General features: G+C 47.2%; 1 protein-coding gene across 2 annotated transcripts in view; it reads left to right on the forward strand.

The window, feature by feature from the left end:
- IFRD2 (interferon related developmental regulator 2) overlaps positions 1-9,490 on the forward strand; it is a 100,375-nt gene extending 90,885 nt beyond the window's left edge. For both annotated transcript variants that reach the window (XM_030206467.1, XM_030206468.1), the window contains one exon: positions 7,655-9,490. In XM_030206467.1, the coding sequence (XP_030062327.1) occupies positions 7,655-7,735 (81 nt within the window). In that variant the 3' untranslated portion in view covers positions 7,736-9,490. The remainder of the gene's footprint in view (positions 1-7,654) is intronic.
- The last annotated feature ends 2,080 nt before the right edge of the window (positions 9,491-11,570 follow it).

Consider the following 11,570-nt stretch of genomic DNA (forward strand, 5'->3'; position numbering starts at 1 on the left):
CATTCAGAAGGATTAGATATAATACTTAGCCTGTTATGTGTACAGATGAAAGGTCAGGCAAAGCAGATAATCACAGCCCTCTAGAGTAACTGATGCAAACAGTGAGACTCCAGACCCCAATCTGTCAGTTTCCAGATTCAGGCTAAAACAGGCTGAGAGGAAATAAGACAGGTCCTGGGTTCCAAAACCACCTCTGCACATAAACTGGTGCAGATCTGAAACATTTCCCGAGGGAAATATTCCGCAGACTGGTACAATCAATGGTACTAAGTCACCTAGACTACTGCAATGCAATATATGCTGGATGCAAAGAACAAATCATTAAGAGACTCCAAACCGCCCAAAACACTGCAGCCAGACTCGTATTTGGAAAAACGAGATTTGAAAGCGCCAAACCCTTAAGAGAAAAACTGCATTGGCTCCCAATCAAAGAACGAATTGCATTCAAAATCTGCACCCTGGTTCATAAAATTATTCACGGCGAGGCCCCGGTATACATGGCAGACCTCATAGATTTACCAACCAGAAACACAAAAAGATCAACACGCACATACCTAAATCTCCACTACCCAAGCTGCAGAGGACTAAAATATAAATCAACCTATGCATCCAGCTTCTCCTACATAAGCACGTAACTATGGAATGCACTACCAAACATCATGAAAACAATGCACGACCTAATAAACTTCTGGAAATCACTAAAAACCAACTTGTTCAAAAAGGCATACCATAACGATCCAACTTAAACGCCTGAACCCTGCAACACAACGAAACCTATACCAGAACTGGACTAAACTTATCTGTTTCTCCTTCATTACCTAATTTACTCTGTCACTCATGAACTCTAACACAACACCACTCTGTATTTCTTATGCCAGAACTGGCGATCGCCATCACAGTACTATGCAAGCCACATTGAGCCTGCAAATAGGTGGGAAAATGTGGGATACAAATGCAACAAATAAAATAAAAAATAAACATACAATAAGCATTTTACCCTCTGCGTTCAGGGAATGATGGTGATCGGAGCCAGTACCTAGGACTACAGAATGAACAGAGTCATAAGCTGTGAGAGAGCACTTGGTAGCTTGGGAAACATCTTTTAACCAGCACAGAAAATGTGATTGAAAAGGATAGTACTGTAGCAACGTCAGGCTAACTATTAGGCCACAAGCCTAATAGCCTGAGTGGAGGAGTGACCTAGTGGTTAGAGGCACACCGTTTTTGACATCCAGAGGTGCCCAGTTCAAATCCGACTACTGTTCCTTGTGGTCTTTTAACCCTCCATTGCCCAGTGTACTTGAGCTACTACTACTGAAAAAGGTGTGAGCAAAATCAAAATAAAGGTGAAATTAGGCCTTACCTGCTAATTTTCTAGATACTCCAGACCGTTCAAGACGCTTGGGTTATGCACTCCTACCAGTAGAGGGAGACTGAGAACACTAAAACTTCTTATACAAGTAGCCTGTGCAGACCTTCTACTAACCAGTAAAACAGTAACAAAGCAGAGGAACAAAACACCTCCACCTAAACAAAACCACTGAATCCACACTCAGATCTCCTCCCCTTAAGACAGGGGAATTCAACTGCAGATGGGCACAAACGGTACCACAAACTGCCCTTAGTAAAACTCCAGGACCCAAATCACAGGAGCTACTAGAAATATCAGTAACTGAAGTCTAAAGAAAATATCATCCTGAACTGTCCGATACACTGGGTGGGCTCTTGAACGGTCTGGAGGATCTAGAGGAAAGACAATTAGCAGGTAAGGCCTAATTTCACCTTCCTCAGCAATCCTCCAGACCGTTCAAGACGCTTGGAACGTACCAAAGCAGTAAACACATCTAAGGGTGGGACCTGCGAAGCTCAGAGGACAGGACTGCAGCTCCAAAACTGGCATCCTCCCTTGCCTGTACATCCACTCTGTAATGTTTGACAAAAGAATGCAGGGAGGACCACACTGCCGTTCTGCAAATGTCCACCGGTGGAACAAAACTACTCTCTGCCCAAGAAGCTGCCATCCCCCTAGTGGAATGTGCCTTGAGCCCCACCAGCACCGTATGGCCATGCAATATGTAAGCCGAAGAGATGGCATCCTTCAACCACCGAGCTATAGATGCCTTAGAAGTAGCCGCTCCCTTCTTGGGCCCCCCCCCCCCCCATGAAGACCAAATAACCTGTTCGAAGACCTGAATTCCTCCGACCTGCGCAAGTAAACCTTCAACACTCTGCGCACATCCAATTTTGCCAAACGACGCTGAGAAGCATCCCCTGTCCAGTCCCCCAAGACCGGCAACGAAATCACCTGATTGACATGAAAGGAGGAAACCATCTTAGGCAAAAACGAAGGGACTGGACGCAGCGAAACCTTTTCCTTAGAAAACCACAGAAACGGAGGTCTACATGAAAGAGCCTGAAGTTCCGAAATCCTGTGAGCCGACGATATAGCTACCAAAAGACCACCTTCATAGTAAGGTCTTTTATCGAACAAGACTCCAAGGGCTCAAAAGGAGAACCCGCCAAAGAGTCAAGAACAATATTAAGATCCCACTGAGGAACTACCGGCCGCTGAGGAGAACGAAGCAACTTCACCCCCCCTCAAAAAAACGGACCACATCCAGGGAAGACCCAACCGACCTGCCCTGCACCTTACCCCGAAAACATGCCAAAGCAGCCAGCTGCACCTTCAAAGATGACAATGAAAGGCCCTTCTCAAAACCATCCTGCAAGAAATCTAAAATGCACGACACAGAAGCTGTCGAAGGGACACACGCCCGGTCCCCACACCAATCTTCAAATATGCGCCACACATGGACATAGGCCAAAGACGTCGAATGTTTGCGAGACTGCAGCATCGTCTGAATCACCTGAGGGGAAAACCCTTTCCTTCTCAACCGTTCCCTCTCAAGGGCCACACCGTAAGAGAGAACCGAGCTGGATCCGGCATGACAATTGGACCCTGACACAACAGCACCGAGGCCCCCAGTCGCAGAGGCTCGCCTTCTAACAAGCGCATCAGATCCCCGAACCACGGCCGACATGGCCAATTCGGAGCCACCAACAACACCGCATGACATTCTACCCTCTGTAGGACTCGACCTATCAAGGGCCACGGGGGAAACACGTACAGCAACACCAGGCCACGGAAGGACCAACGCATCGATCCCTTCCACTCGCGGATCCCGACGCCGACTGAAATACTGAGGAACCTGAGCATTCTGTGCCGATGCCATGAGACTGGCATTCCCCACTTCAGAACTATCTGGTAAAACACCGACCAGTGCAGAGACCATTCTCCGGGGTCCAACATGTGTCTGCTTAGAAAATCCGCGTTCACGTTGTCCACCCCGGCCACATGCACCACCGAAATCTGCACTAGATGCCTTTCCGCCCAACTCATGGGCAGAGCCGTCTCAATTGCCAACCGCAAACTCTTTGTACCGCCCTGCCAGTTGACATACGCTACCGCTGTCGCGTTGTCGGACATGACTCTTACCGCCTTTCCGACCACACTTGAGCGAAACGCCAACAGAGCTAGCCAAATCGCTCTCGTCTCCAACCGGTTGATAAACCACTGAGCTTCCTCCGTCGACCACTGCCCCTGCGCGGACGGACCGACCAAGACACTGAGCTCCCCAGCCCAGCAGACTGGCATCCGTTACCAGAATCACCCACTGAGGAGGTTCCAACGGCATGCCCTTTTTCAGATGGGCCGAGCACAGCCACCACTGGAGACTGCGCCGAGGAGCCCCCCTCAATGGCAACCGCAACTCCAAACTGTGTACCTGGGGAGACCACCGGGACAACAGAGCTGACTGAAGCTGACGCATATGCGCCCTGCCCCATGGTACTACCTCTATTGTCGATGCCATGAGGCCCAGAACCCGAAGGTACATTCGAACCGTCGGACTCTGAACGGACATTTACAGCCGGACCTGCTGCTGAAGAGAGGCGATCCGAGAATCTGGCAGAAAAACACGACCCACTGCCGTGTCGAACCGCACTCCCAAGTACTCCAGACTCTGCGATGGGATCAACTGACTTTTGACTACATTCACTACCCATCCGAGCGATTCCAGAATCGCGACCACCTGAGCCGTCGCCGCAACACTGTGAGCCCGAAACTTCGCCCGGATCAACCAGTCGTCCAGATATGGATGCACCAGAATTCCCTGCCTCCGCAAAGCCGCTGCTACCACCACCATTATCTTGGAGAAAGTGCATAGAGCCGTTGCCAGACCAAAAGGCAGAGCACAGAACTGAAAGTGCCTTTCTAAAACAGCAAAACAAAGGAAACGCTGATGGGCCTCTCGAATCGGCATGTGCAGATGCACTTCCGTGAGATCCAGTGACGTGAGAAATTCTCCCTGACGAACAGCCACTATGACCGAGCGCAGAGTCTCCATGCAGAAGGATGGCACCTTGAGCGCCCCATTGACCCTCTTGAGATCTAAAATGGGTCGAAACTTGTCCTCCGGCACCACAAAGTAAATGGAATAACAACCCATTCCCTGCTCATGCCGAGGAACGGGTACCAGAGTCTCTTGAATAGCCTTTAACTTGACTCGAGAGTGACAAGAAGAGGGAAGAAACAGATCCGGCAGCGGGTGCTCGAACTCGAGCGCATAACCGTCACGAATAACCTCCAGCACCCACTGATCTGAAGTCATTTGGGTCCACCCCTGATAAAACAGACGAAGTCGCTCCCCGACCTTCACCAGAGGCTGGACCCGCACACCTTCATAAGGCGGACTTATTACCATTTCCGTCACCTCCGGAGGAGTCCCAACCTCCTCGACGACCCCCTCGAAAGGACTGCGTCCACTGGAAAAACCGGCTTTTAGAAGGAGATACAAATCTGCCTGGCCTGTACCATCTCGTGTCCTTAAACCGACCTCTAGCCGAACCACCTCGACTAGCTGCCTTAGGCTGTAACTCCAGCAACCGTGAGACCTTGGTATCCCCAAGACCACTCATCAATTTATCCAAGTCCTCTCCAAACAACATAGAACCTTTGAAAGGTAGAGAACACAACTTTGCTTTAGAGGCTGCATCTGCCACCCAGCCCCTAAGCCAAAGAGCCCTGTGAGCTGTCACCGCCAGAGCCATATTCTTAGCCGAAGCCCTTAGCAAATCATAAAGGGTGTCCGCCAAAAACGAAGACCCCATCTCCACTTTGGCCAGGTCCTGAACCAAACCAGTCCTATCTAACGCACGCTCATCCAAGAGCTTCTCCGCCCAACGGAAACAAGCTCTGGCTACCAAGCCCACACACACAGAGGCTTGCAAGGCCAAAGCCGACAAATCAAAGCTGCGCTTCAGAAAGGACTCTAGCTTCCTATCCTGAGAATCCCGTAAGGCTGTACCGCCATCCACCGGAATGGCCGTAGCCTTAGAAACCACCGCATCCACAGTAGGTGGTTTCAGCAGGGCCAAATCTTCTGGAGGCAGGGGATACAGCCGCGCCATAGCCCTAGACACCTTACAAGCAGCCTCCTGCACAGACCATTCCTGAAAAACCATGTCTCTAATGTCTGAATTCATGGGAAAGGAACAGGAGGCTGTCCGAATCCCCTTAACCAAGGGATCTACCTGGGGTCCCTCCGCAGAGGGAGTGGCCGCCAGAGCAAACTTCAAAGTAGAGATCACCTGATCATTGAGCTCTAACAACTCCTTCTTATGAAAAATGCGAACCACTGAAGAATCTTCCCCTTAGCCCATCCTGATCCTCAGACTCATCTAAGAGATCCTCCTCTCCTGGGTCACTCCAAACCTCCGACCCAGGCAGAGAAAGTATCTCCATAGGCTCCGAAATATCCACCCGCGGGCGCTTAACTCCCACTGAGCTAGCAACCTCCGGGGAACAAACAGCCTGAGAGGGGCCAGCTCTCCGGGTATTATACAGAGACCAAACAAACTCAGGGGGAAAACCAGACCCCCCTGAAGCCCCAACAACACTTCCCGCAGTCTCCGCGATGGACCCCCCTCGCTCCCGAGGCAGCAGGTCCATCGCGTGATCCGCGGCTAAACTAGGCGCGCTTCCCGCCACACACGGTACAGAATGCGTGGCCAAAAGGGCTGCGCTTCCCGCCAAAAACGGCTTAGTCGAGGCCGACCCGGGACGCGCAGCCAAAATGGCCGCATTTCCCGCTGTTGCCGGCTCGGAATGTGCGGTCAAATCGCCGCCCAACACCTCCGCCGACTCGGGAAAGCAGGGGGGGCGAGAGCGCTGACAATGTAGGCTCCCCACAAAATTTACATTGGCCACCTTTCACTTCAACGCGCGCTTCACACAAAATCGACACCTCGCCGGCTTAGACATAATGGCCGCGAACACAATAAAAACAAACAGTTGCTTTGTGCTCTGACAGACTAATAGGCAAAACCGCCTAAGGCAAGAACGCCCTTGAAGACGTTTTATCTCTGGACTGCCACAAGAACGGCCAAAATAGCCGCTTTTTAAAAACGTTTATTTTTTTTTATTTTAAAACCTCATTGCTGATGCCTAAACGCCTCAAGGGTACAGAACGAGGTCTGTAGCCGAGGTCAAGCAGTCCTCCAGAGGCAGAGCACAGGGGGAGGGACCCAGCCACCCGGGTGTGACACCCCACAGGGAATAAGAAGCCCCTAAGGACTTACAACCTGTAATAGAGATCCAAGTGTGGGTTCGCTAACATTTACAACCCAACCTAGAAACTCCAAACGGGCCTACCAGACTGAGTACACTGCACAGGCTGCACACTTCTACCCTCTGCTGAGACTGAGAAAATACTGGTTAGTAGAAGGTCTGCACAGGCTACTTGTATACGAAGTTTTAGTGTTTTCAGTCTCCCTCTGCTGGTAGGAGTGCATAACCCAAGCGTATTGAACGGTCTGGAGGATTGCTGAGGAATACACATTGTTCCTATTCACATCAGATTTGAACTGGGCTTCCCTGGATCATCCTGTCACACAAATCAATATAGTCCATTCTCCCTGTCACATGCATTTTCCCATCACACTCACAACCCCCCACTCCACCCCCATCAGATGTGTTTTTCTGTCGATCTCTCATGCGATTTTGGATAAGGTAGAACCCATCCTGCCTAAATGGATTGCCCTGAACCAGTCCTGCCTGAATTTAAATAATATGCTGCCACCTGCCCAACACAGACCCCTTCTCACTCTGTCCACTTTGCACTGTCTAGTCCCCACTGTTCTTTCTCTTCTGATCCCTCTTCCTCCCCTCTCTATTGGTCCCCAGGTCCCCTCTCAATTCCGGGAGCTCTGCTGCTGCCTCTTAGACTGGCAGGTCCTGGGCTTCCCACAAGCCACGTTGTTTATTTCCGCTGGAGGTCCTGTATCAGCCATGTTGCTAAGTAGGACTGGCATTATGCAATGGCCAGTCTCACCTCTCAGGTCCACCAGTGTGACATGGTGGACACGCATAACACTGCATAAATGGTGCCACCAATGTGATCAGAAAACATCTGAACAATGAATTGTCTTTTTTAAATAGTGGAATGTCTGGAGCAGACTTATTAATAGTATAAATCATCGGTGGTGATGTGGTAATCTAGTATTAATCCTGCGTGGGTGGTAGTAATACAGTAAAATCCTTCCTGTGGTGTCATTGCTATGGTATTAATGAATGTTTTCTGGTCTTTTTCTTAAGCATTTGTACAACTCTGCTGCCTTCAAAGCCAGGACGAAAGCAAGGAGTAAAGTTCGTGACAAACGGGCTGACGTCATGTGACCAGATGCAAGTGTAGGCGCTGGGGAATGCTTCAGCAGGACACCACTCACTGTGACACAGGAAGAGGCGAGGGGGGGCTCCCTGCATCTGACTTCCAAGGGGTTTTAACTTGTATATTTAAAAGAACAAAAACAGTTGTGCAGACTGTTAAATCATTGAGTCCTGCTGTTTACAGGGTAGAGCATAGAAGAAGGGCCAGCTGATAACATGGAGGACATTATTTTAAGAACTCTTTTTAATTGGAGCGAGAGGCCATGCCGGGGCCTTGATTTCATGAAGACCTGATTCAGTTATACAAGTGTCTGGGCCCCCATTTTTGGCTCTTCCTTTGTGCCCGTTTGTTTAGGAAGACCTGCCAAATACCCATGCTCCTTATGCTGCTCTTTTAATAGAGTCCAAACTGGTTGCACTACCTGTGTTCCTCAGGATGTGATTTCCTTTCCCTTCCCGATGCTGTTCAAGATGTCTGTCTGGCCTACCTCTCGGCCCTGTCTCCCTTCCTGATTTACTGTCTCTGTCCTGAACAGTATTGATCATGTGATTTCTGTTCTGTATGGTCGGTTTTGAGCTTGAGGTCCCAGTTTGGGGCTGTTGATATATTTTTACTAGAGCCTGGGGAAGGACAAGGAGCTGCCAAATATTTCTATTACAGTGGCATTAAGGTAGGTCCAGAGGGGATGGGCCTCCTGCTCTGATGTGTCCTGTGTATGGAAAAGAAAAGGAGTAATATTAACTCTTGAGGACTGCATGGGAAAAGAGACAACTTTGCAGAGAATGAAACAGAAATATATATTTATTTTTTCATACTTTTGGACATAAAACGTGAACTGTTTTTAAGATGTCCCTGCTTTCTATTATGTGTCTCTTCAGCTGTGAATGCTACATTCATGCTTTGAATGTTTCAGTTTGGTATTAGCACATAATGGTTAAATAGGAGGCGGTTTTAGACATTTTTAAACCCTTCGGGGCAATTTGAACACAGACTCATTTGTATATGTACCTTACAGTTAATTTTCAATTGAAAAATGTGCTAAAGGGGAGTGTGTACAAAATCAGCCCATCTATTTTACCCCTGCTGTGTAAAATACAAAAATGCAGTTGTATGTACATAGCTAACAACCCAGACCTAAACACTCCCCTAAGAATACCTCTCTTTAATCTGGCTAAAAGTCTGCACGGAAGGGAAATCTACATATGCTTCTAGCTGAGTTTCCATCCCAAGGCATCTAGCCAGGTGACATCGGGTGAGATCTCTTCTTGAAAATTAATGTAGAGCTTCATTGGGTCATAAAGCCAATATTGCTTGACAGTGCATAAACTAGACAAATGGAAGAAAATCAACCATCTACCTCTTACAGTATAAGAATGTTGCCCTGTGCAAGCTTGAGTTGACAGTCTGTATATCTCTTGGTTTTCATTCAGTGTTGCATGACTAGCGTTCTCACACACTAAGTGGTACCTTGCACAGCACCCATCACAGCCGATTGCCTCCTCCGTGCAGTGGGGTCATGCTGATGCTTTGTACCAACAGCTCACTAATAGTGCAACCGTTAACCAATTATTTGTTAGGTCTGCTGCTTTAAGGAAGGGATTTTGGTTTGTAGTAATTTGTGGGCTACAGCCAAAATACGGCTTTCTAATTTGAAAACCTCATTTGTTATCATGCCCAGTGTCTCAGATTTGTTTTGTGGTTAAAAAACAAAATAGCCTACATAATAATACAGGAGAGATGAAATAAAACAACTTTTGTCCAGATTCCTTTCTTGCCTGTGTTTTATATTTCTAATTAGTTACTGATTATTGAAAATAGTGCTCTCCCGCCTGTTTTCTGGTGGTTTCAGAATTCCATGTCTGATACTGATCATTTTTATGTTAACATTGAAGGTGTTACGAACATGTAAGCTGTAATAAGATTTTATCTTGTTGTCATCTACCATGTTATTCTGTTACTATCAGTAGGGTGAAAAGCATAAAAATTCTTCTAATTGGCGTTTATCAGTGGAGATCTGATTTTTTTTTTTTAATTTTATGTCACATTTGCTTTTTGGCTTCAGAAGTACTTGCTGTAAAGATTGTCCCATGAAACCCCATGCTTCTTAGGATACGAGAATTTCCCAGCACTCATTCAGAAATGTAATATTCTGTCATCTGCTGCCTCTTGTATTTTCTGTAATGAGATTTTACTTTGTGCTTACTGACCTCACAAAAAGGGCACTTTACTAGGGGAAAAAAACTTTAGACTTTGTATTAGTTTGTTTTGATCATTGCTCAATTTGATTTTATGTTCTTGTATTTTATGTGAGTTAGATATTTCCCGCCTAGGTTTTAGGTGGGCTAGAAATGTACAATAAATAAACACTGCCTCCAGTGCGGCCAAGTTTAGAGGATGGAATAGTGGACCCCTTCACCCCTCATTAGAAGACCCTGTCCTCTGTGACTGCTGGGTGGATTTCAGAAGGTGAAGACTCGCAGCATAGCTTTCCCCATCCTCACTTGAAATCCTTAGTTCTGAGGTTCTGTCTGTGAGGTCCTGTCCTCAAACACCATGACAGCTAAGAATATAATTCCTAGATACAAACATTAAGCATTAAAACAGTAAGATCAAGCTTAGGAAGTACTAAACTAGATGATCTATGTAGAATTAAGTGGGAAGGGGGCATAAGAACATAAGAGTAGCCATACTGGGTCAGACCAATGGTCCATCTAGCCCGGTATCCTGTTTTCCAAGCAGTGGCCAAACCAGGTCACAAGTACCTGGCATAAACCCAAATCGTGGCAACGCTCCATAACACAAACCCCAGGGCAAGCAGTTGCTAGCAGACTATGGAATTTTCCTCCAGGAATTTGTCCAAACTTTTTTTAAAACCCAGATACACTAACCGCTGTTACCACTTGAGTAAAGCTGCAAGGAAGGTTATGCAAGGAGACAACAGCGTGGGTGGGACTCTTAGATTCTTCCCCTAGATTTTGAGTAAAACTATTCTCCAAGCACAAGCAACAAATCAAGTCCTCACAGTAGGGGTGGCATCAACAGAACCCACGTGGGATATCTCCAGCTTAGTATGTACTGGAAGGTTTTGAGTTGTCACTACACTTGTACGTCACTTCTGCCCACAGATGTCACACACTTCATTTTTCTATGGAGCTGGTCAGATTATGTTACCAGAGATCAAATCAATATAACAGATCAAAGTTACATTTTTTTCTTGTATTGCTGTCATGCATTAGTTAGTATCTTGGATTTTTGGTTGTTTTCAAGTTGGTTTTTTTTGTATTTGTTTTGTTTTTCTTGTCACCTAGTGTAGGTTGCAGTGAGGGTACTTGTTTTTCAAATAGACATTTGATTTCACAGAGGCTATTTTCCCAGGCACGATCTCCCAGAGAAAAGCCCCTGGTGGCTTTAGGAAGGTAACCCTGTGCAACAGGATCATATCCATTATGGATACCCTCAACTGGGGACTGACCTTGTGGTAAATTATGTTCACTGATGTCCAAGAGCAGTCTTTGTGGTTGTGAAAAGTAGCATGAATGTATTTTTGGTGCTGATAAGTCCAGTCCATCAACTTTGGCACTGGAAGCTTCAGTCTCTGTGGGACCAGTGCTGTATTGGATGCTGAGGATGCACTAGCCTAGCGTCACAGCTTTAGTCTCATGCCCACAGAGGTGAAAGTGCTCTGCACACATTGGATTGCAAAAAAAAAAAAGCCTTGGCCATCTCTGTGGAGTAGAATAAAGTCCTTAGAAGTCCACCCAACTGCTGTCGTCAAACGTACACTAATTGTCTAGTAGACTGCATTTCCTTTGCTTATGCCCAGGCCAGATTGACTTTTGACGT

This window comes from Microcaecilia unicolor, chromosome 6, assembly GCF_901765095.1.
Source record: "Microcaecilia unicolor chromosome 6, aMicUni1.1, whole genome shotgun sequence".
Classification (NCBI taxonomy): Eukaryota; Metazoa; Chordata; class Amphibia; order Gymnophiona; family Siphonopidae; genus Microcaecilia; species Microcaecilia unicolor.